The sequence below is a fragment of the Thunnus thynnus genome, chromosome 3 (genome assembly GCF_963924715.1).
Source record: "Thunnus thynnus chromosome 3, fThuThy2.1, whole genome shotgun sequence".
NCBI lineage: Eukaryota > Metazoa > Chordata > Actinopteri > Scombriformes > Scombridae > Thunnus > Thunnus thynnus.
The window spans coordinates 3,360,435-3,382,164 of NC_089519.1; the positions used below are offsets into that span (position 1 = coordinate 3,360,435).

General features: G+C 43.7%; 1 protein-coding gene across 5 annotated transcripts in view; it reads right to left on the reverse strand.

The window, feature by feature from the left end:
• Nucleotides 1-2,727: 2,727 nt before the first annotated feature.
• myh10 (myosin, heavy chain 10, non-muscle) overlaps nt 2,728-21,730 on the reverse strand; it is a 54,205-nt gene continuing 35,202 nt past the window's right edge. For 4 of the 5 annotated variants that reach the window (XM_067581026.1, XM_067581025.1, XM_067581024.1 and 1 more), the window contains 31 exons: nt 21,270-21,422; nt 20,976-21,149; nt 20,494-20,667; nt 18,617-18,731; nt 16,388-16,581; nt 15,992-16,113; nt 15,818-15,887; nt 15,463-15,623; nt 14,867-14,975; nt 14,506-14,637; nt 14,056-14,262; nt 13,600-13,737; nt 13,351-13,474; nt 12,720-12,891; nt 10,316-10,528; nt 10,063-10,207; nt 9,686-9,892; nt 9,402-9,506; nt 9,040-9,192; nt 7,787-8,035; nt 7,482-7,694; nt 7,065-7,277; nt 6,782-6,943; nt 6,429-6,557; nt 6,166-6,254; nt 5,716-5,839; nt 5,482-5,571; nt 5,168-5,286; nt 4,813-4,921; nt 4,491-4,663; nt 2,728-3,577 (listed from right to left, as the gene is read on the reverse strand). In XM_067581026.1, coding sequence (XP_067437127.1) covers nt 3,430-3,577; nt 4,491-4,663; nt 4,813-4,921; nt 5,168-5,286; nt 5,482-5,571; nt 5,716-5,839; nt 6,166-6,254; nt 6,429-6,557; nt 6,782-6,943; nt 7,065-7,277; nt 7,482-7,694; nt 7,787-8,035; nt 9,040-9,192; nt 9,402-9,506; nt 9,686-9,892; nt 10,063-10,207; nt 10,316-10,528; nt 12,720-12,891; nt 13,351-13,474; nt 13,600-13,737; nt 14,056-14,262; nt 14,506-14,637; nt 14,867-14,975; nt 15,463-15,623; nt 15,818-15,887; nt 15,992-16,113; nt 16,388-16,581; nt 18,617-18,731; nt 20,494-20,667; nt 20,976-21,149; nt 21,270-21,422 — 4,686 coding nt within the window. In that variant the 3' untranslated portion in view covers nt 2,728-3,429. Of the gene's footprint in view, nt 3,578-4,490; nt 4,664-4,812; nt 4,922-5,167; nt 5,287-5,481; nt 5,572-5,715; nt 5,840-6,165; nt 6,255-6,428; nt 6,558-6,781; nt 6,944-7,064; nt 7,278-7,481; nt 7,695-7,786; nt 8,036-9,039; nt 9,193-9,401; nt 9,507-9,685; nt 9,893-10,062; nt 10,208-10,315; nt 10,529-12,719; nt 12,892-13,350; nt 13,475-13,599; nt 13,738-14,055; nt 14,263-14,505; nt 14,638-14,866; nt 14,976-15,462; nt 15,624-15,817; nt 15,888-15,991; nt 16,114-16,387; nt 16,582-18,316; nt 18,380-18,616; nt 18,732-20,493; nt 20,668-20,975; nt 21,150-21,269; nt 21,423-21,730 lie in introns of all 5 variants that reach the window. The other variant, XM_067581018.1, reaches the window with a different exon arrangement.

A 21,730-nucleotide genomic window follows, 5' to 3' on the forward strand; every position in this document is an offset into this window, starting at 1 on the left:
CACAATTTAGTAAAAGTGGCTCAAGTTTTTGTCCGCAGTAGTCTGTGGTGTCATCAGTAACCTGGTGAGGCTGCTTCCCGCCACCAGCTCATCTCTGGAGGTGAAGGAACCACCTGAAGGATGAAGTTGGTCAGTCTCAACACTTCACTGATTCACTACCCTGATTGTGGCGCTAAACCTCAGCTTCTATCGGTACTGAAGACTTAAATCTTTAAAAACTGCTAACAGATGTGAAGTTTTATGTCTTAAACAGCTGTAAAAACTATACTATAACATCTGCTCAACTACAGCTGCAGTTGAGTAAATAGTGCATTTGTTGGGGACTATTTTCAGTAGAGGATGAATACACATTTACAGCAGCATCATACTGAAGGCGCATCAGCAACAGTGTGCTGCTTTGATTTTTGAATAAGATCTATCAGGCTACACATATAATACCTGATAATTAGATAATTTCATTGTTTTTGGTCTTTTCATGGGAATCCTTGAGTAGGAAAAGTATAAAAATATCACCAGTTATCCTGTTAAAACAAGTCTGAGCAGTTTTTCAGATTGAGTCGAGACAAAAGTAACTTCATTCACTCATTGATTTGAATTTATAAAAAGGTTTGAATGTGACCGTAACAATTTAAATCTGCCTGAATGTTTCATATGAATGTAAATATTCTCACAGACTCCAGTAGCACCACTCTGGTCCAGCGCCCCCCCCCCCCTCAAAAACAAACCACAACAGCGTCACAGCTACAATGAATATGCTTTATTTTCCTTTTACAAAAACAAACAAAACAAAAAGAAAAATTACCGTCTAGAAATACAGGTATACAAGAAATAATATGATGGGAGTATCTGCAGTTGAATGCCTGGTTGTCAACAGCCAGCTGGAGAATAATAATAATAATAATAATAATAAAAGAAAAACGAGTTATCTGCTTGTGGATGTTAAAGCTTCCAACCAAATGAAATCCTGAGCAGTTCATCTCCCAAAATAACTTCAGTACTCAGAAAAATCTTTGTACAAAAATCATTTTGGGGGAAATGTGGCTGCTGAGGGCTCTTCTCATGTAGTTAAACATAATACTGGAATATTGATTCTGACCCAGACACTCTAGCTAGGAGGTTATTATGAACGATAGAGGTACACGTCGGATATGATATGAAGCACAGCGAAAATACAAAAGACAGAGAAACAAAGATTAAGTGTTGAATATCTTCTTGATGTACCGGTTTCATCTCATTAGGGTTTGTTTTTTTTTTCTTCACATCTGTAATGAAATCTTTGCCCGCTTATGTTCTTATTTAGTGTCTAAGGCACTTTTAAAGAAACATACTGTTAAGTGTTAACGTTTGAGGAGAAGGGCAGTTGACAACCATCCTAATCTGCATATCCAGAAGAAAAGGAAACACCAAAAAAAAAAAAAAAATCAAAGTAGAGAGTCGATGGATGGATATGATGAACCCTGGCATGTAGTTTTCACTCTGTAGTGGTTAAAACTGTTGAGGTGGCAGCAGAGCAACGACAGAAAACAACTTTTCAGACAACCTGTCACTTATCAATACCAAGTGCTGCATCGGGTCATAAAATCATTGGAACAAACCGGAGCTTGTTCATCGTTATCGTGTATTAACGTCACACACGAGTCACCTGCCGATCTTTGAAAAAACCCACAAACCTCTTACTGCTGTTCTGAAGATATTTGTCTTTTCAAAAACTTTTCAAACCGTCTTGATAAAAAATATTCAATCTGTTGAACAATAAAAACGTTTAAAGGACTTCTCGTCTGCTTTAAAAAAAAAAGAAGTTCTTGACATTTGAACATCTACAATCCAACGATAACTGGGGACGCTCCATCTGCTGATGAAGACAGTGTGATGTGATCAAAAGCTCCAGAACAGCTACAGTACTGATGGGGCCATATTCACAAAACATCCTCAGGTTAAAAGTCGCTCCTGACTGGACGAGAAACTAAAAACTACACTTTTTAAAATCGATAAACATGTCAATTTCTGACACTTTGAGGAGTCTGGAAATATCTTCAGAGCAGCGGTTTGAGTTCTCAAAGATTACCTGGTTTTACTTAACTATGTGACTCAAATGTAGTTGTGATACACGGGGGGGGGGGGGGCAAAGTGTGATGAGGCACCAACACTGAAACGCAGTGAGAAGACTTTCAATCCGTCTCCGTTTCTAAAATCGTTCTACACGTTTAATCTGAGCCTGAAACCATTTAGTGTCACATTGAAAACGTGGACTGAGCTCCACTTTAGTGCTTCCAGTTAAGAGCTTCCTGCTCCTGTTGGCTTCCAGTTTTAAACTCCTCTGCAGTTCTGTGCATTTCCCAGCGTCTTTGCGTCACCTGCAGCTCGGGCCGATCCGTTTTCACAGGACGACGTACGTTAAAAACCCGATAGTGTTTCCCAACGGTCAACAATAGAAAACGTGTTGACCTGTTGAGCTACGAGGTCGGTGGTTAAAACCCCAGCTAACATTCCTTCACTAAATGTTGAGATGAAGCAACAGAGAATAAAATACCTTTTTTTTTTTCTTTTTTTCTTCACAGTAATACACTTTCAATTCAGAGTCCGTTTTGTTCTACCGCATGTCCCGAGATGTTCGTGGTTCCTGCAGCGCTGCAGCGTGGAGGCTGAACAGCAGTCTGTACATCAGAGGGAGACTCATGCAACAAAAGCAGCCGGCGTGGCAGTCAGAAGGCCGCAGTGACCTCGGGGTTGTTTTTTTTTTTTTTCCACTTTGAAAGGGACAGTCAGCCAGTTTGAACACTTGTGAGGAGGGAGTGAGATGGCTTTTACACGACGTGTGAGCAGAACACTTAACAACAACACCGGAGTGGAAAGACATTACCTTGTAGTCCTGCATTTCCAGTATGGAGTGTGTTCACGTGTATGATGTGTACGTCACACACGCACACACACACACACACGCAGAGTTTCATATGGATAAAAAGCACTTTGTACCTACAGTAACTTTCTCAATAAGCTGAGCAGAGAACTTCACGCCTGATGGGAGGAGGGGGAGGGGGGAGGGGGGAGCGTTATGTTATGACACTGAGATGATACGAGTCAGGAGTAGCAGCTTGCCAGAGGGGAACAGATAAGGCAGATTTGTCCTTTTGCCCCTGTGACTCTCCAGGACAGGAGGCTTTACTTCAGGGGGAGGGCGGTGGATTTTCCCTGCAGTGTTAACTGATACAAAAAAAAGGGGCAGAGACGTGCTGCTTTAACCCAAGACAGCTCATCGCTCCGGTCTTCTGTCCGAGTCAGTGGTTTGAGATGAATAAAGACCGTGCTGACGCAGAGGATCTTTGGAGGCGGGGAGGGGGGGGGACGACTGGGTCACAGATGGATGAGGTGAAGGGGAGGTGGGGTGGAGTGACGAGGAGGTAAAAGCGAGGAACGAGAGGGTCGTTGTGTTTACTCCACGTTGGAGGTTTGAGTCTCGTTGAAGTCGCTGGCGCGGCTGTCGGCGTCGTCGTCCGACATGTCGACGGAGGCGCCGTCCAGATTGAGGTTGCGGCGGCCGGAACGGCTAGAGGAGAAGCTGCTGACGGGACCACCACGCCTGCTCAGAAACAAACAAAACAACTTCAAACACAGTAACACAGTAACAGTTCCACACTTTGGTAAATATGCTTATTATTATTGTGATCTTAGATAAAAAGATCGACACCACTCTCGTGTCTGCATGGAAAATATGGCACTAGAGCAAGGAAGTGATTAGCTTAGCTTAGCATAACAACCATAAGCAGCTATCCAGCTCCATCCAAAGGCAAAAAATCTGCCTACCAGCATCTCTGAAGCTCACTACATGCTGCAACTATTTCTTGGCGACCAGGTACTGTGACTTCCTGGGTCTCCGCTGGTTGCCTGACAACCTCACGGTGACTTCAGGAAGTCACTGCACCTGGCTGCTCATCACATTAATTACCATTAAATCTGCAGCTCGACATATTGTGCAGCTCTATATATTTGTTTAAATACGGATTAAACCAACAAGATCCAATTAGTGAACTTCAGAGGTGCTGCTTAGTAGCCAGAGCTAGCTGTTTCCTGCTGCTTACAGTCTTTATGCTAAGCTAAGCTAATCCATATTTAGTGCACAGACATGAGTGTTATTGATCTTTCAATCTAACTCTTGGCAAGAAAGAGAACATGCATATTTACTAAAATGCCAAACTGTTCCTTTAACCAGAGAACACAAGTCAGAGGTGAAGGTGAAACACACGAGCCAAAGACAGAAATATCAATACTTACGTTTCTGAATTAGAAGAACGTGTCAATAAGAGTCGTATTATAGATAGTCTATAAAAACACATTACTGAGATGGTTGTGGCATCACTTTTTTTAATAACACCTTATTCTCACCATTGTATCATAATGTATAATGTTTATTTTTTGTTGTTACTTTAATATTTTCCGTGGAAGCACACGGGACGTCAGCGGGCGTCTCTGACACACAGCTGTCCTCCTCGTACCTGAGCCGGTTTTTGAGGGAGTTGACCTCCCGGGTGAGGCCCTCGCTGGCCTCGGTGGCGTCGTCCAGCTCCCTCTGCAGCTTCCTGCGGGAAGCGTTGGCCCTGGTGGCCTCCTCCTCCGCCTCCTCCAGCTGACGCTTCAGCTGCTTCATACGAGAGTTGGCTTTCTCCATCTGACGGGAGGACGGACGAGCACACGGGGGAGACAGACGGAGACGGTGAGAGGACGTGGACGGTTGGCCGTACTGAGAGTGGTTATTGACACGTGACTTTGCTCGTCATGTGTCAATAAAAAAAAAAAAAAAGGTACGAGTCTCCTCACCTGCTCCTTGTACTGGTCGGCATGGCGACGCTCATCCTCCACCTGCATCATCACCTCCTTCAGCTTCTTCTCTGTACGACGGACGATTTTATTGGCTGCTGCTCTCTCCCTGAAGAGTTAAACACAAGACAAGAGCTCTATTTGATGTTTTTGCTTTGTCAAACTTTATGTAATAATGTAAATGTCTTAAAATTGATGTCAGAACACTTTATTTATATTTAAAATGAATGACATGTATCCCACTCCCTGCACAGCAGATCTCTACAATAATTTTCCTCACTTGTGCCAGAATATTTACTCAGACTGAAGAAAACCAGATGCTGCTTTGTGAAAGCAGGTAAGCTTTGACACTTACTTGGCTTCTTGTTCCAGCTGCTCCTCCAGCTGCAGGATCTTGGCCTCCTGGGCGGCGATGGCGGCCTTAAACTTCGACTTGACGGCCCCTTCCAGCTCTGCTAGCTTGGCTTTCAACTCCTGCGTTTATAATGTGCAACTTTTAGGATCATGTGCATCAAATATGGCAAAATGTCAGTTAAATGTAACCCCTGTATCGGTTGATGCTGGTCACCAACAAGTAGTTACAGCAGCAGTTGGCATAAAGATAGGAGGCAGAGGAAAATGGCTAAGCTAGTAGTCCACATTTAACTATAATATATAACTATACAAGACCTTGTTCTGCCGTTCCATCTGCTGCCGAGCGTTCTCACTCTTCTGCGCTGCGCTGCGTTCTCCAGCCAGCTCAGTGTTCAGGTTGTCGACCTGAGAGTGACGAGAAATGATTTGAGAATCCAAACACATTTAAAGAGAAAACCTGTCAATGAATATGTGGATGTTTGTTCTGATTCTAACATGAAATTAAGTTCGTAACAGTTATTATGACATCATTATTACTGGTCAGTCTACCTGCATGGAGGTCTTTCTGAAGCGGTCGTTGAGCAGCTCCATGTTGCCCTGCTCCTCCTCCAGCTCCTCCTCCAGCTGGGCGATACGAGCCTCCAGCCTCCTCTTCTCCTCCAGCAGCGACGACCTGACACACACACACACACACACACACACACACACACACACACACACACACACACACACACACACACACACACACACACACACACACACACACATTTCTATTAAAGCTCTCATCCTGACTCAAATCTACACTTTTATTCTGGTTGCTCAATTTCTAATTTAATCTACAAGCCCTTACAAACAAACTCCTGTTCACGAGGAAATGTATTTCGTTTTCGCTTTTTTCGACTTTTGTCCTCCACAAAATGATGGAAGAGACCACCTCTTGGTCGGCTGTTACTCTGAACAAACACTGAAAATCAGTAGGAGCTACAAGGTGACACTGACTTTCCAGAGGCGCTGTTGGAGATCTCATCAGCCAGCTCGTCCCTCTCCTGTTCAGCATGTCGACGCGCTCTCTCTGACGCTGCGTGGTCCTGCACAAACAACAGACTCAGGCTCATCAGGGTCACTTTGCTTGTCATGGCTAAAGACAGCATATATATATATATATATATATATATATATATATAAAATCACAGACAATTAGCTGATTTATAGGTAAAAAGTACTGTTTAAAAAAATCAAAGAATACAAATCAGTGCGTCTACCTCCTGTAGCTGTAAGATTTCAGCTTCAAGACTCTTGAGTTTCTTCTCGTTTTCCTTGGATTGCGTGAAGATCTCGTCCCTGGAGGCTCTGGCCTCCTCCAGCTCCCTCTGATAGTCTTTCATCTGAGCCTGCAGGAGCACAGAAATAGTACGGTGGACCGAGTTAAAAGCTGACTCAGCAGAAAACACGGGCTGTACTGTGGTATCGAGAAGGACACGAGCCAAATAAAACTGGTCAAACTAGTGAATCGTCAGCTCTGTCAGCAATAACATGTTTCAGTCACTTTTCTCCATCAAAATATGGATGATATAAGTTATGTGTGTGTGTGTGTGTGTGTTTGAGGGGTGTGTACCTGTAGTTTTCGGAGCTGTTTGATGGCCTCGTCTCTGCCTTTGTTGGCAGCTTCGATCTGTCCCTCCAGCTCACTCAGGTCCATCTCCAGCTTCTTCTTGGCGGCCACAGCCAGAGTTCTCTGCTTCCTCTCGTCCTCCAGCTCTGCCTCCATTTCACGCACCTGTTGGTGCAAACAAACAACGGCACGTCAGGTTGAACCCGAAGCTTCGAAACTGAAAAAAATGTACTTCAAGACAAACACAAGACTTTCATTCTTGTCGTTACCCGTGTGCCCTGCGTACCTGTTTGACCAGCGCCCTCTTCTTCTCGTCTCCCTGCTCATCTCTGGCCTGCAGGTCTCGGTCAAACTGGGCCTTCATGGCCTGCATGTTGACCTCCAGACGCAGTTTGGCGTCCTCGGTGGCCTGCAGCTCGTCCTCCAGCTCCTCCAGCTGAGTTCTCATCTCCTCCACCTGCTGTTCCAGCGTACGCTTGGACTTCTCCAGCTCATGGACCTGCACGCAAGAGGCCGAAACATGTCAACAAACATCTGAGGTCTCACACAACAGCTGTGGATTTCCAGAAAGAAGAATCATTTTTGAAATGTGTTGTATATCAACGAATCATTCTGGCAAAAAAAGAAGTACTAAGTATGATCAGTACAGCAAACTCATAACTCATCTTCATGTATCAGCGGTGTCATATAAGAGGTTACTCACATTCTTCCCCACGTCATCCTTGGAGCTCATCAGGTCTTCCATTTCAGCGCGCAGCTGCTTGTTAAACCTTTCCAGCTCCTCTTTGGCCTCCAAGGCCTCCTCCAGAGCTCTGGCCATAGACAGAGCCTTGGTCTCCTTCTCTCTGGCCTCGGCCTCCGCACGGTCTCGCTCCTCAGCGTACCGAGCTGAGATGGTCTTCTCCTCGGCCAGCATCTATCGCAGACACAGTTAGGATGACCTTTAATACAGAACACATCTGACCTCCATCTATCATTCCTGAAACATTTTGGGCAAATCCACCGTACCTGGTCGAACTTCTTCTGCTTCTTCTCCAGGTTGGAGACGATCTGTCTCTGGTGGTCCAGGTCCACCGACAGGTCGTCCAGCTCCTGCTGCAGTCGGTTCTTGGTCTTCTCCATCTTATCCATGGCCATGGCCTTCTCCTCCAGACGCTGGCTCGTCAGCTCCACGTCCTTCTGGAGTTTTCTCTTCACCTCCTCCAGGCCCTCCATCGCTCCCACGTCCTCCTCCAGCTTCTTCTTCGTCTCAAACAGCTACGGGAAGGACATTTTTCATCAAGAAATTCTTCAAGACTGAACAGTTTCAAACATTTTGAGGTCATCACCTTGCTTTTGTTGTCGGAACAGAATGAAAATATCAAAGTGACATTTTTAGGGCAACTGATTTGCATTTAATTTCAAAAACATCTCGCTCAAGGTAACTTTACACATAAAAAGCTACATTTTGATGCATTTTGCATTCATTTAGTTTATTTGCTCCAACATCTGTTTTCTCCAGTTTTTTGCAGCAAGTGATGTCACATATGAGAACAGCTCCAAGGCAACACGATAACACGGCGAATCACCTTATTGTTTACGTCTCGCAGCAGCTCTTTGATGAAGTCCATAAAAAACGTTGCAATCAATGTAAAAACTTTTGATGCAACAGTTTCTCCAGAAAGTTTATTTGTGACATCTGTCTGTAAAAGGCTGTTAATTCAGACTCTCTACAATCCTTCTTTCAAGCAGTTTTAAATCTCAGATTAACATGACAGGGATCAATAAAGCAGCACAATGAGCCCTTTGTTTTGGAGCGTTTACAGGACATATGGTGACACACTCTGCTTCATCTCCTGCGTTTTACATTTTACTATCTTTTCCTTTATTACTCTAAATCCTCACTGCCGTTTGGCAAACGGCCAGCAACGAGCGCTCCCTCCATTCAACTTCCTGCCTACATATCGTCGTTAATCTGAACCACACGTCTCAGATTTTGACTTCATGGGTTCATGGGGTAATTTGCTGCGAGGCCTCACAGCTTTACAGCTTTCCGCACGCTGCTTTGCACATCAACGACAGGTGTTCACAGCTGGCGCGCAGCTGGAAAACTTTTGCCCGACCCTTCTCTTCGCACACAGTCGTGTGTCGGCGGCACCTGAGAAGTGCGCCGGCCTCGTAACGTTCGTGTGTGTGTGTCAGACCCGCAGATGTGTGTTTATATGTTTATGAGACTAATTAACGTTTGTGAATATGAATGACTGCGTCGCTCCGCCTCGTACCTGCGCCTGCACCGTCTGCAGCTGTTTCTCCAGGTTGCGTCGCGCCTCCTCATCCTCCTCCTGCTGCTCCAGCAAGGTGTTCTTTTCCTCCTCCAGCTGGCGGACTCGGCTGCCCAGGTTCAGCTTCTGACGCGTCTCCTCTTGCAGCAACTCCTACGCAAAAAAAAACACACACAGAGACGTGATCAGACACAAGAAAAGTAGCGTAAGAGGTGTCCGTTATGTTTTGTATGTGCTAATAGGTGAGGAGTGATACCTTCACAAGCCCATGCAGGTTTTTCATCCCTGTCGGGGGATTCTAGATCAAGTTTCCTGTAGTTTTGTTCTGACAGAAAGGGTGATGTTGACGTCGTCTTTCATACCTGTGTATCTTGCAGTTGGCTTCCCAGGCTGTCGGCGTCCTTGGCCAGTTTGATGCCCTTCTTCTCCGCCTCCTCCAGCAGGGTGGACACATTGTCCAGCTCCGTCTATCGGAAGAGCAAGAAGAAACGGAATTATGAATGAAACCGAAGCTGAGCGCTGAAAATACAATTAACATGAAACTGGGAGAACATGAAGACACGACACAACCTCTGGCTATATCCTTTCGCTTTATAGCAAAACCAGTCAAACATTCTGGGCTTGTCTGATGTCTGCAGCCGTTTACCTGCAGTTTGTGCGAGCGTTCGGCCAGCTCTCCTTTGGCTCTCTCCACCTCGGTGGTCCTGGCCATAAACTCCTGCAGCTGGGCCTCCAGTTTCTTCCTCTTGTGTTCTGACTCCGTCTTCGCCTGCTGCAGACTCTTCACCTCGCTGCCCAACTCTTTGTTGTCGTTCTCCAGGGTCTGCTTGTTCTTCTCCAGGTTGGCCTTGAACTGCACAGAACAAAAGCAAAAAAATCAGTTTTTATGGTTTTCTATTTGTAAGGTAAGTCTGAGTGATGTTCTGATTTAGATGAGATAAATACACTGCTGGGATCACGTCTGTTTAAAGTTTGTGTCTACGTATTATATGACTGATGAAGAAGACGTATGTAGCCGCTCACTCTCTTGGCCTGATCCAGCTGCTCGGACAGTTCCTCCAGCGCGGTGCCGTGCCGCTGTCTCATGTCCTGGATCTGGGCCTCGTGGTTTTTGGTCTCCTCGTCTATGGCCTTCTTCAGCTCGGCCACCTCTTGCTCTCGCTTGGTCCTGGGTTTTGGGCACACGGTAAGTATGTTAGGAGGGGGGGGGGGGGGTCATCTTCTAAGATGATCTGAAAACACAACTCCAGATCGTTTATAAACCAGCTTTAAACACCTGAGTTCCTGCTGGGCGGCGGTGGTGTCCAGCGTGTCCTCCAGCTCCGTCTTCAGAGCCTCCAGCTCTTCGCTCAGGTCCCTCTTCAGTTTTTCGGCTTTGCTCCGACACATCCTCTCCGACTCCAGATCCTCCTGGAGCTCCGCGAGTTGGGCCTGCAGCTCCCGAACCTGCTTCAGGGCGTTGTTCTTCTGGACCGCCTCCTCATCGCTCCTGGTCGGAGACACACGAGAACACTTGAAGTCAGTTTTTATGTCTGTAAACCTTAAAATCACTTAAAACAACGTGGATCTGAACTTCTAAAGATTGTTTTTCTATATCACATTAATATCTTAAAACTCAATATGTTTGTTATATTTATGTTCTTCAACTCTTACACAATGCTTACACTGTGACACTCTCAGATCTTCACCTTTAAAACAACCATTAAAAAAAACATTTTAACATTTTTTTTCAGCTCCAACTCAGTTTATCACTGACTGACACTTCATTCACTTCAACTGATACACTTCGTGTTCATTTAAATTAATTCCATATGTCATTCCAAACTTTCAGCACTTTTTTACTTGTAATATTTCAGTTTTACCACAGAAATCTCTGAGAATATTTTAGCCCTCACAATGACGCCACAAGTGCAAGAACAGAGTGTTTTTTATTTATTGCATGCAATTATTCAAACTTTTATGATCCGTCTAAGGTCATGCTGACTACATTCAATGAAAAGCAAGTCGGTGATGTCATTTTTTTTTTTTTTTTTTTAGTGAAATGAGTTCACCAGTGCACACAGGGTGGCAGTGTGGTAAACCGTTCACACACTCACTCACTCGAGTGAGACGAGCTGAACCTTCTGTCTGTCAGTAACGAGACAGTTGATTTGTTTGCTGCTGGAAGTGAAACCGAATGAAACTGGCTGCAACATTCCTGTAACGTCCCTCGTTTATGTAGAAACCCCCCTGATTGAAAACACCCCAAATGTCACGATGATTCAGTTATATAATTAACAAAATGCCACCGCTTTGATTAAAGGCACTAATGACTTCCATATAAAAGTAATTCCCCGCTGTCCAAACAAAGATAATACAGTCGTTCTCAGAACAGCCGTTGAATTGAAAATGGGGCACGTCGAGTGTAATGAAAGCTTAATTATCTCGAGCTGTGACTAAACTGATGATTTCTATGTGTGAAATTAGCCAGACGTTTAACCATCAAACCCTGCAGTCTGAGCGGCTGGCCTGCTAAAGAGGAAACTACTGAGGAGCCACGTTAAAATGATCTGAGCTGACCTTCAGTTCAATGACCTGCACAGCTGTTTACCTCATCTGTATGCAGAGTTATGAATGCTGAACCAAAACCTGTTGCTGCTCGGGATACTTATTCTGCAGAGTGGAAAAAAAATCAGGATAAAAAGGAGGAGAGGAACTAAATTAAGAGAAATATTTGGATGCTGAGTTCACGGCGGGAAGACGCAGCAGGTATTTTCCAGTCGTAACTGGCAACGTTTTTCTCAACGAGGACATAAAGACTAAAATCTTATAATGATAAAAAAAAAAAAAACCCTGCTTGCTGTGAAATGACTTTCATTTTCAGCCCGACTCTTTATTCCTTCATGTGGAAAAAACTATCGCAAAGCCTACGACCGAGAGCTTCAATCACCATCAATTTTCCTGTAATCAGACACGGCTGCGTACGAGATCAAAGGTCTCGGCCGGTGTGTCGTCGGAGGCGAACGCTGCAGCTGTGAGCGGAGAGCGGAGGAGAGTAAAGAAGGGATGGAGTGAGTTAGAGGTAAAGAAAACGTGTCCAGAGTCGACGCCCTCGTGGTTCATCTGTTGTCTTTGTTGCGACGTCTATTTCTGCTCTTCCTGTTGTACCTCAGTTGAGTGCAGTTGTCATGGAAATGGGATAAAATGCACTGGTGAGAAGGTGTGTGTGTGTGTGTGTGTGTGTGTGTGTGTACATTACATACTGAGATGAGCAACACAGCCAACAGTGATGTTGTATCGAGTAGTTTTATCTGCTTGGAAGTGGCTGTGAAAGGTTTTTGATTTAAAACATGTGGAACAAAGAATTCACATGTTTTCTTCATAATCTGTTGAGCTGAGAAAACATCTTCTGTGTTTGTCTGTTTAGGCTGAGCTGTTGTTTAATTGTCTCAAATATTTTACACATTTTGTTGTTGCATAAAGTTGACATGTGGACGTGTAGGACACATTCAGTCACAGTTAAGTACCACATTGATCCCTACAGCCCAGTAAGAATCCACGCTCACTGGTTTGCTCATTTACAGACTTCAGAGTGCAACTGCTAATATGCTTTTATGTGGGTTTCACTTTCAGCGTGTCATCTTTTGCAGAAGGTAACTGAGGCCGTCTTGTGTGCTTTTGTGTGTTTTATGACTGCTGACCTGGCCAGAGCAGCCTGCAGCTCCTCCTCCTTCTTGGCCAGTTGGATCTTCAGCTCCTCTATCTGCGCCTGAAGCTCGGCGATCTGGTCCTGCAGGTCCGTCGTCTCGGCATCCAGTTTGCGTTTGGCCTTCTCCAGCTCTTGGCGCGTCTTCTCCTCCTTCTTCAGACGCTCTTCAGGGAGACAAAACCACATGTGTCATAAACAAGGTTCATAAAGGAAAAATCCCTAAATCCCTCTCAAACATTAAATTAACCGATTTCTCAAGAAGAAGAAGGATGAAGGTTTTTCGTTAGAGTAGACCAACACAAAGGTCAGATATAGGACATCCAGTATGAGACTTTATGAGCTTTTACTGTGTAAATTTACTTTTTACAGCTCTACAATGAGTTAATGAGCTGCAAAGCGGCTAATCTGATCACCGTTAGTTGTGTCGGGCTGTTAGCAATTAGATGTTTGTTTGTCGCCTTGTGTGACCCTTCAGTAACCTGAGACACTTCATGTTCTGTGTCTGACTTTTCCTACTTACCTCTTGACATTAACTCAAGTATTTTAAAGCACAGCATCTAAACTTTAAACTGATGTAGACACAGAGTGGAACCAGTGACAGGAGCCTGCTGGGAGTCTCTTACCTTCCAGATCGACCATCATCATCTCCTGCTTGTTCTTGACCTTGCCGAGGTTCTTTGCTTTCTCCTCCTCCTCAGTCAGCTGGGAGGTCGCCTCGCTGATCCTGTCCTCCAGCAGCTTCTTCTCCTGTTAGGTAAAAAATCAAAGTGTCGTTCACGTGGGAGCCTTTCAGACACACCTGAGATCTGATTAACTAGCGACAAAGCAACCGCCGCTGTGCAAAACAAATAACTGTAAGTAACTCTGCTCACCTTGAGGAACTTTGAGTTTTGATCCTCCAGCAACACGATGTCTTCCTCTAACTTCTTGATCTTGGCCTCAGCTGTCACTTTATCCAGCTGCAGCTTCTGTCTTGCAGCTTCCTCTTCGTCAAGTTGCTCTTCTAGGTCCTTTGGAAAGTAAAACACACAAACCACAAATAAACTCAATTAATGTTTTTAAAAAAAAACATGTTAAGGTAAAAAGTCTCATATTCAAAGATTCAAAACAAAACAATCCATCAAATGTCATCAGCTTATGATTCAAATGTAAATCCTGATTGGAAGTCTGTGACATCACCTTTTTCTCAACTGGCCCCGCCCATTTCTTCAAGGGCAACTTTTCACATGATAATTGTATTTCCAAACCAAAATCACAAATCAACTTAAATAATATGTGCCGGGTGTCACCAGGAGACACTGTATATGAGATATAAGGAAGATATAAACCTGAATGTGTGACTGCATCTTCTTCTTCTCATTCTGCAGGCTCTGGTTCCTCTCCTCCTCTTCCTCCACCCTAGACTCCAGGTCATGAAGGATCTCCTCCAACTCCTGCTTCCTTGATGCCAGACGAGCTCTCATCTCTTCGGCCTCGGCGAACAGCTCCGTCTCCGCCTGGAGCTGCTCGGCTAGGATGTTCTTCTCCTCTACGAGCTGGAGAGAGTTGAACCGTTTGAAAAGATGCATCCGACCTTCGTAGCTACGAGACTGATTGACTCTAAAACTCAACAGCGCACACCTTTGATAGACGATAAATACATTTATTTCCTTACAAAGACTCTAATTATAGGAATAAAATCATGTTAAAATGCTAAACTTACAACAGTTTTAAAATAAAAAGGAAGTAATTGTGGCTTTTTAATTTGTAAAAGATAAAAACATATTTGTGATGTTTACCTGTTGGTGTTTTCGCTCCATCTCCACCAGCTCGTTCTCCACCTTCAGCTGCCTCTCCTTCACCTTTATCAGCTCCTCGTCTTTGGCCTGCATCTCCTCCTCCTGCCTGGTGACCTGCAGCAGAGGCTTCACCTGAAAGAAAAATGAAACAAACGGACGTATGTAAAGTTCTTCCGCATGTCCTTTTCCCAGATAACCACATTTTCTTTTTATCCTTATTTAACTGAGGACATTTTTTAAACCATCCAATCACTACACTTTTGAAAACGCACATGACAAGATGTGAGCCGTGAGCCGTGTGTGGTGTGCGTGGCACATATGAACCAGTTTGTTGGAGGATGTATCTGTCAGGGTTCGTTACCTTGGTGAAGAGCCTCCACCACTGCCAGTGTCGCAGCTTCAAGTAAGCAGCGCAGTTCCTCTGGAGGACCTTCAGGGCACTCAGCTGCTGCTGCTTCTTAGCGAAGGCTCTACAGGGAGAGAAACATGCACAATAAATCAATGTCTGGGTGTAGCAGCGTTTTGAAAGAACAAAGTTGGACTGTGTTTAATTTACAGATCAAATGTAAATGCACTAAACTTAAGTGAGGAACTGAGAATTGTTCTGCTTTATGCTCCGTTATAAATAATAAACATGGCTAGCACTTCAGTGAACACTTGAAGCTAATTTAAATATGGTAGAAACCTTTTACCAGATGGAGCTTAAAATATACATATGTGACTTTACATGACTGATGTGTTGATATTTATTTGTATGAAGCCAGCAGAGTGTTATTGACTGAGCATGTGATGTATGCATGTGATATATCAGCAGTAGTGCATGAAGGCTTACAAGAGATATGGAACAGAGAGGAAGTACAGCTGCTTCACCACCTACACATTTAACTACAGACTCAAACTATCATCTTATAATCTGGCTCTAACTTCAACACACACACACAGATATCTGACACTCACTTGCGTGCCAGGTATCCACGGCACACAGACTGGAAGTAGATGATGATATCGGTGATCTTCAGATCTCGCTCCTCCTCCAGGTGAGCCAGAACTCCGGTTCGGAAAAAGATCTTACTCTGACCGATGCGAAACAGGTTGGGGTCCAGCTCCAGGGCTTGGATCTATAACAGGAACACGCAGAGTTACATTCATATTTTGTCATGTCTGGAAAACAGTTCAACATTACAATCAATTGTAATAGCCATCAATTAGCCAATAAGTATTTAGAAATACCCTTAACATGAGTTAAACAAACTCAGCAGCTGTTCAGTTTTAAAACTGAAATGCAGCAAAAGAATAAAAAAAAGCACACTACCATCCTCTCACAGGCTTGTTTCCCATCCATGAATCCCTTGGGGATAGCGTTTGGTGTCAGGATCTCATATCTGTGAACAAAAGAGAATATAAATGTAAACTGAAAACGACGCCAACCTTTCCTCTTTGGAAAATACAGTTAAAGAGTTTAAAAAGCTTGTTTGTTGTCTGTCACCTCTGTCTGAACTCCTGGAAGACGATGCGGTTGGGGAAGCCCTGTCTGCAGATACGAATCCCCTCGAGGACGCCGTTACACCTCAGCTGGTCCAGAACCAGGTGAGGCTCCAGTTTACCCGCCTGGAGGAGGAAACAAACACACCATTAACAACAGAAATATATAGGTATATATTAGGTATTTGTATCCTTCTACATTTCTATCCTACAGTTTCTGCACTTTAAAACACTCTACAAAGAGCCTTTTCTCTGCTTTTTTTTTTTTTGGTTTACAGAGAAACATTACTAGATTTCTTTGGAAGAAAAGCAAATAACTATTGTTGAAAGGGGCACATTAAGACCACAAGCACTTGATAAAAAAACGTAACTAACAGATAAGTTTAAAGTCTATATTTACTCTTTTTTCGTGGTTGGGGATGATGCAGCGGACAAAGTTGGGGTTGGTGTTCCTCAGCGTGGCCATGAGCTTGGTGAGCGACTCCTTGTAGAGCTGTCCCACCGTACGGAACATACCCTTTTTTGTTTTATAGGTGGAACCGAAAGCTGTCTCGTTCATTCCCGCCACCTGGTCCAGACCCACTATCCGGTCCACTGGTGGGGGGGGAGACGGGGAGAACTGGTCAGAGCTTGGAGACTTCATGGGGAACAGCAGTAGCAACACAGTGACATTAATGTGGCTACATGACCGAGAGCAGATGGATGAGATACGTTACACACTATTGTCGAACGGCAGCGGTGTAACAAAGTCTAAAACTACCACTAGCTTCTGCAGGAGGAGACAGAGCACATCTATTCCTTAGCACGAGGGTTTGCACATTCAGGGATTTATGTGTTGTGTAACCTTGGAGAGAAGCACGTTTCCTTTTGTCATAATTAACATTAACAAAGTTTAACTGCGAGATTCGAGATGCTTTTCTCTCATCCTGGTGGATGAGAGACGGTGCTTGATGACGGCTGCGTGAAAAGCTTTTTATCTCTTCTATACGAGGCAGGGAAGATCTAATGAAAGAAGTAACTGAGTTGCATTATGGGAAATGTAGGATCCAGGATTTTTGGGGAGTTTGACCAAAACTGGGGAATAAAAGTGTGAATATCTCTGCCTCATTCATTTTGATAATTCTTGTCTGTCTCTTGAAAGTACCCTGTCTGAGCCATAGTTTTATTTATAACAAATCATTTCCTAAAAGCAGCTGGGCACTGTAGGTTTTAATGTTACCTGAACAGGAATAAATTGTGTATTTCGGGGGATAATTATCATCCTCTGATTTGTTTTTTTCGTGAGTATTTATGGCAGCAGAACAGTTAATGTAGGATTGACTAAAAATAAACTGAAGGATCCATATTCATGTCATCCGGTGCGACTGTGCGGCTTGTTGATGTGTTTTTAATTCAGTTTGGGACAACAGCAGAGCTCTATAATACTGAAGAATAAGCTAAATCAGGCCTTGGCTAAAACACTGAACACTGACTAATTTGTTGACAAAAATACAGAATATCATCCGAATCATCCATTAAACATTACGTCTTTATATAATCTGGCAGTAATGTCAGCAGACTTATTCTAAAAACAACTTAACAAAATAACACAGCACATGAGTTATGACTTAACGCTCAATTAACTCGAGACTATGTCACTTACTGATGTCCCACCACTTAAATTTATGTCACAAGTATTTGATGAGTCACAAACAGCTGGAGTTTCAACATTTAGACCAAAGTGATGCATGGCCCGCTGTCTGGAGGCGCTTACGCTGCCGTCTGAGCTTGGCGCCAAAGCAAACAACACTAGCAACATCTGGGTTCAATCCCCCCCCCACCCCCCCCGCTACTGTGATCCTATCTGAGAAGGAGGAAGGCGGGAATTTAATGTCGTTACATTTTCTTCAGTCAAGCTTCAAATCCTTAAATTTGCTCGTGGATGTGTCGCAACACGGAGGAGACGGAAAAAACAGAGACGCCGGCCGCGCTAAACCCTAAACGCTCGCTTCAGGGTTGTTGACCGTACGAAGATCACAAGACCCGTGTCGGCTCACAAACATACTGAAAGCACTGGTTTGACTAAAGGGAATTAGGCACTACTGGGTTCGGCTGGGACGAGGGAGCCATGCAGCCTGGAAGCAAATGGGAGCCATTGTAGCTATGACAGACACAGCACCGGCCGAAGCATGAAACATACAGCCAGATCTGGGCGAAAATATATACTAATATGCTTTAAATGAGTTAAACTGCTCGGGAAGCGCTTTATTTAGCTTCCGAAGCTTCAACGCTGTTTGTTTTCAGCTGTTATTTTAGCCCAGGTCTGCTACGGCACGACCCAGTCATTCACCTGCCGGCTCATCCAGACTAGTGACATTGTCATAGAATGAAGCCCTTTGAATGGTCTGAATCTCTACAACACAGAGAGAGAGACAGGGAGGGAGGAGGAGGGGGGGGGGGGGGCACGTTAAATTATTGGAAATCATATAAGCCTGAGTCAACAAGGCAGACAAGGCTGTCGTTAGTCGGCTTGAGTGAGAGACGAATCGATGTGCTTGTTAATAAGCAAACAGATACATACAGGATGTATTATTATTATTAGTATCCGGTACAGGTTAACGTCGTTACAAATGATCCGGTGGTTACTCACCATCTTTCCACAGTTCACCCACAAATTTGTCAGTTGACTGATGCAGGAGCGTGGCCACGTTGTCATTCAGGGGGTCCATGTTCTTCATCAGCCACTCGTCCGCCTTGTAGTCCACCTGTAACCATGACGTGGAACGACTCAGCGATACGGACTAAATGATATCACAGTCATTATTTACTAGAAAGATAACTCTCAAAAAATATCTGGTTTCAGACAGACAGATATCGATACGATCCTCAGTACGAACATGATGGAAAGAGAAACTATAATACTGATTGATCATCTGAGTCTAGTTTGAAGGATTTGGATGAAATGAAGAAACATAAACATTATCTTAACAAAGATCACATGACATATATACACATATATATATAGCTTATTGTTATATGATAATTACCAAAAAATGCAATTCAGAAATGCCAAAGAAATAACATGGCATGAAAAGCAGAGGGCGATCAATACATATCTCAGTCACAGATGCTTTCAAAAACTCATTTAGAGCGATTTTATGAGAAATGTTTCTATTACAGTATGTATTTATGTACAAGAACAGAATATTGGACAAAATTCAATTTTTTTTTTCAAAATAAAACTTTCAGATATCAATATTGTTAACAGCCGTAACACCGGCCGGGCTCTGACTGGAAGTCTTTGGGATGCGTTAAGGAGCGATAATCGAGTATTTCAAGACATTCTGGAAAAACAGATGAAACGTTTTTGTTCATATTTTAAATGAATTGTTGAGATGATTTGATGAACCTGAACTATGACATAGTGTGATGTGTTAGAGGTCATTTAGAAGAAGAGGAAATGTAATGAGGAAGCGTTAGCATTAGCATTATGCTATCAGTTCTTTCACTCTCCATCACAGTGAATATTTTTGTAATGTTTTTGAATCAGCCTGAGACGCTAAAAGATTTATCCAATAAAAAAAAAATCGATATTTGTACATACGTCACTTCATATAGAAGCCGTACTTATATTGAAAACATTTACAACATTTGGCCTCATGGCTCTGTGTTTCAGCGTTACAGATTTTTCCTTAGAGCTCGAATCTTGGGAATTTTTGAAAGATTGTGGTGTAAAACGACACAGTCGGCGTAATGGTGAGCAGATGTGCAGTTCAGCAGGTCGCTCTGCTTGACAAATGCTGAGTCCTGTTGCATAACATCAGTAACGACGTCCAAATCCACTCCCATACCATGTCGTATAAATCAAACCAGGACTCGGTATTTCCTTGAAATTCTACCGCAGGAGAACGTCACGTCTTCGTTTCATCTGAGCTCCGACCAGCAGCAACTTTTCACTTACTTGATTTTTGCAGAAGAAGAAGAAGATCGGAAAGGAAAGGAGATATTTTGGGGGGAAAAAAAATGAATGTAGACAGAAATAAAGAAGCTGGTAAAGTACAGTAAGAAGTACGGGAGTCATGTTGTTACGCCCCGAGGGAGGGGTCGTAACAACATATATCATATATATTTCTGAATAATACAAAGGCAAAAGCGAACATTAATTCCAGTAAGAAAATAAGAAAGAAGCTAAATCACAAGTTGTATGTTACTGTGAACAAGTGTACACAGTAACCATGACGATATCAGTCATATCTGTGATTATCAGTATCAGTACCTGTTTTGTTTGCGTCTGTCTCGGCTTTTTCCCCTTTTTTCAGAAGAGAGTCTGACCTACACTTTACAAACAAGCTCCATAAAATGATCTTTATCCTTCAGTAAACTGTAATTTCCCACGAAAGCTTCAATTTATTTTTTCCTATTGAAAACCTGCCAAGAGTAAGAATCCAGCTTTTAAAGCAAGCCAACACTTTCCAGTGAAGCAGAGACGGCTGTGCGTGATTTTTAAAAAAGATAAATGGAGCGTACCCTGCCGGCGTAGTGGATGATGCAGAAGTCGGCCTTGTCTTTGAGCTGGCGGGGCTTCTGGAACTTGGAGTGTGTGCCCTGCTCCTGGATCAGCTTGTCTATAAAGGTCTTGTCTGTGGCTTTGGGGAACCAGCACTCCTCATCCAGCAGAGCCAACACTCCTGGAGGGTTTGCCTGAAGGAATAATAACACAAGACGGAACTAAGATGTGGAACGACCTACTCCCGCTACTCAGTCTGACAACAACTGTTCTTTTCTTTCAGCGTATTAAACCCCCCCAGGCCGCTAACAACAACCTTTTCTCTTTATTTACATGGCAACATCCTCAATCAGGCATCACAATGTGCTTCCCAATAAAAGACTAAACCAAGACATACAGTAACTTTTACAATTTCATTAAAAAATATGTGTGATTTTTATTATTTAGCTGCTAAACTGAGTTTCTTTCATTTCATTGATGCCAGCTGATCGTTCACACTGACCGGCCTCTCAATGAGGTCGATGCAGGGCTGCAGGTCGAGACCGAAGTCGATGAAGCTCCACTCGATGCCCTCCCGCTGGTACTCCTCCTGCTCCAGGATGAACATGGTGTGGTTGAAGAGCTGCTGCAGCTTCTCGTTGGTGTAGTTGATACACATCTGCTCGAACGAGTTCAGCTAGAGGATGGGAGAGAAATACAAACAAACAAATACAAACACTGTATATTTCCTCTGACCACAACCAGACAAACTGTCTTCTTTAAAGATTAAAAAAACAGAAAGGATTTCAATTCAAACCTGGAAAATCTCAAAACCGGCGATGTCCAGGATGCCGATGAAGGAGGCCCCCTGTCGTTTGGTCCTGTCCAGAGCTCTGTTAATGCGATGGACCAGCCAGCGGAACAGACGCTCGTATGTGGCTTTAGCCAGAGCCTCCACGGCAAAGTCAGCCTGGAGGGAGGAAGAGTGTTGAGACAATATAGGAAGATTAATGACATGACCAAAGTGTGAGAAGTAAAGCAAAAGATGTTTGCATTTATATGTGTGTGTGTGCAGGTAAGACATGCTGCCAGATCATCGCTAGCGAGTCGACACAGGAGGAATGGATTCTCACGTCTTGGCAAGTCCAGAAACCCCTTAATGTTCCACATGCTGTCTGAGTCAGACTTGTATTATTATCTTGAACGGTTGGACAAAAGCCGTATCCATTATGATTAAGAAGTCTACACGAGAGCTTCATTTTAAATGGTAATGAATGA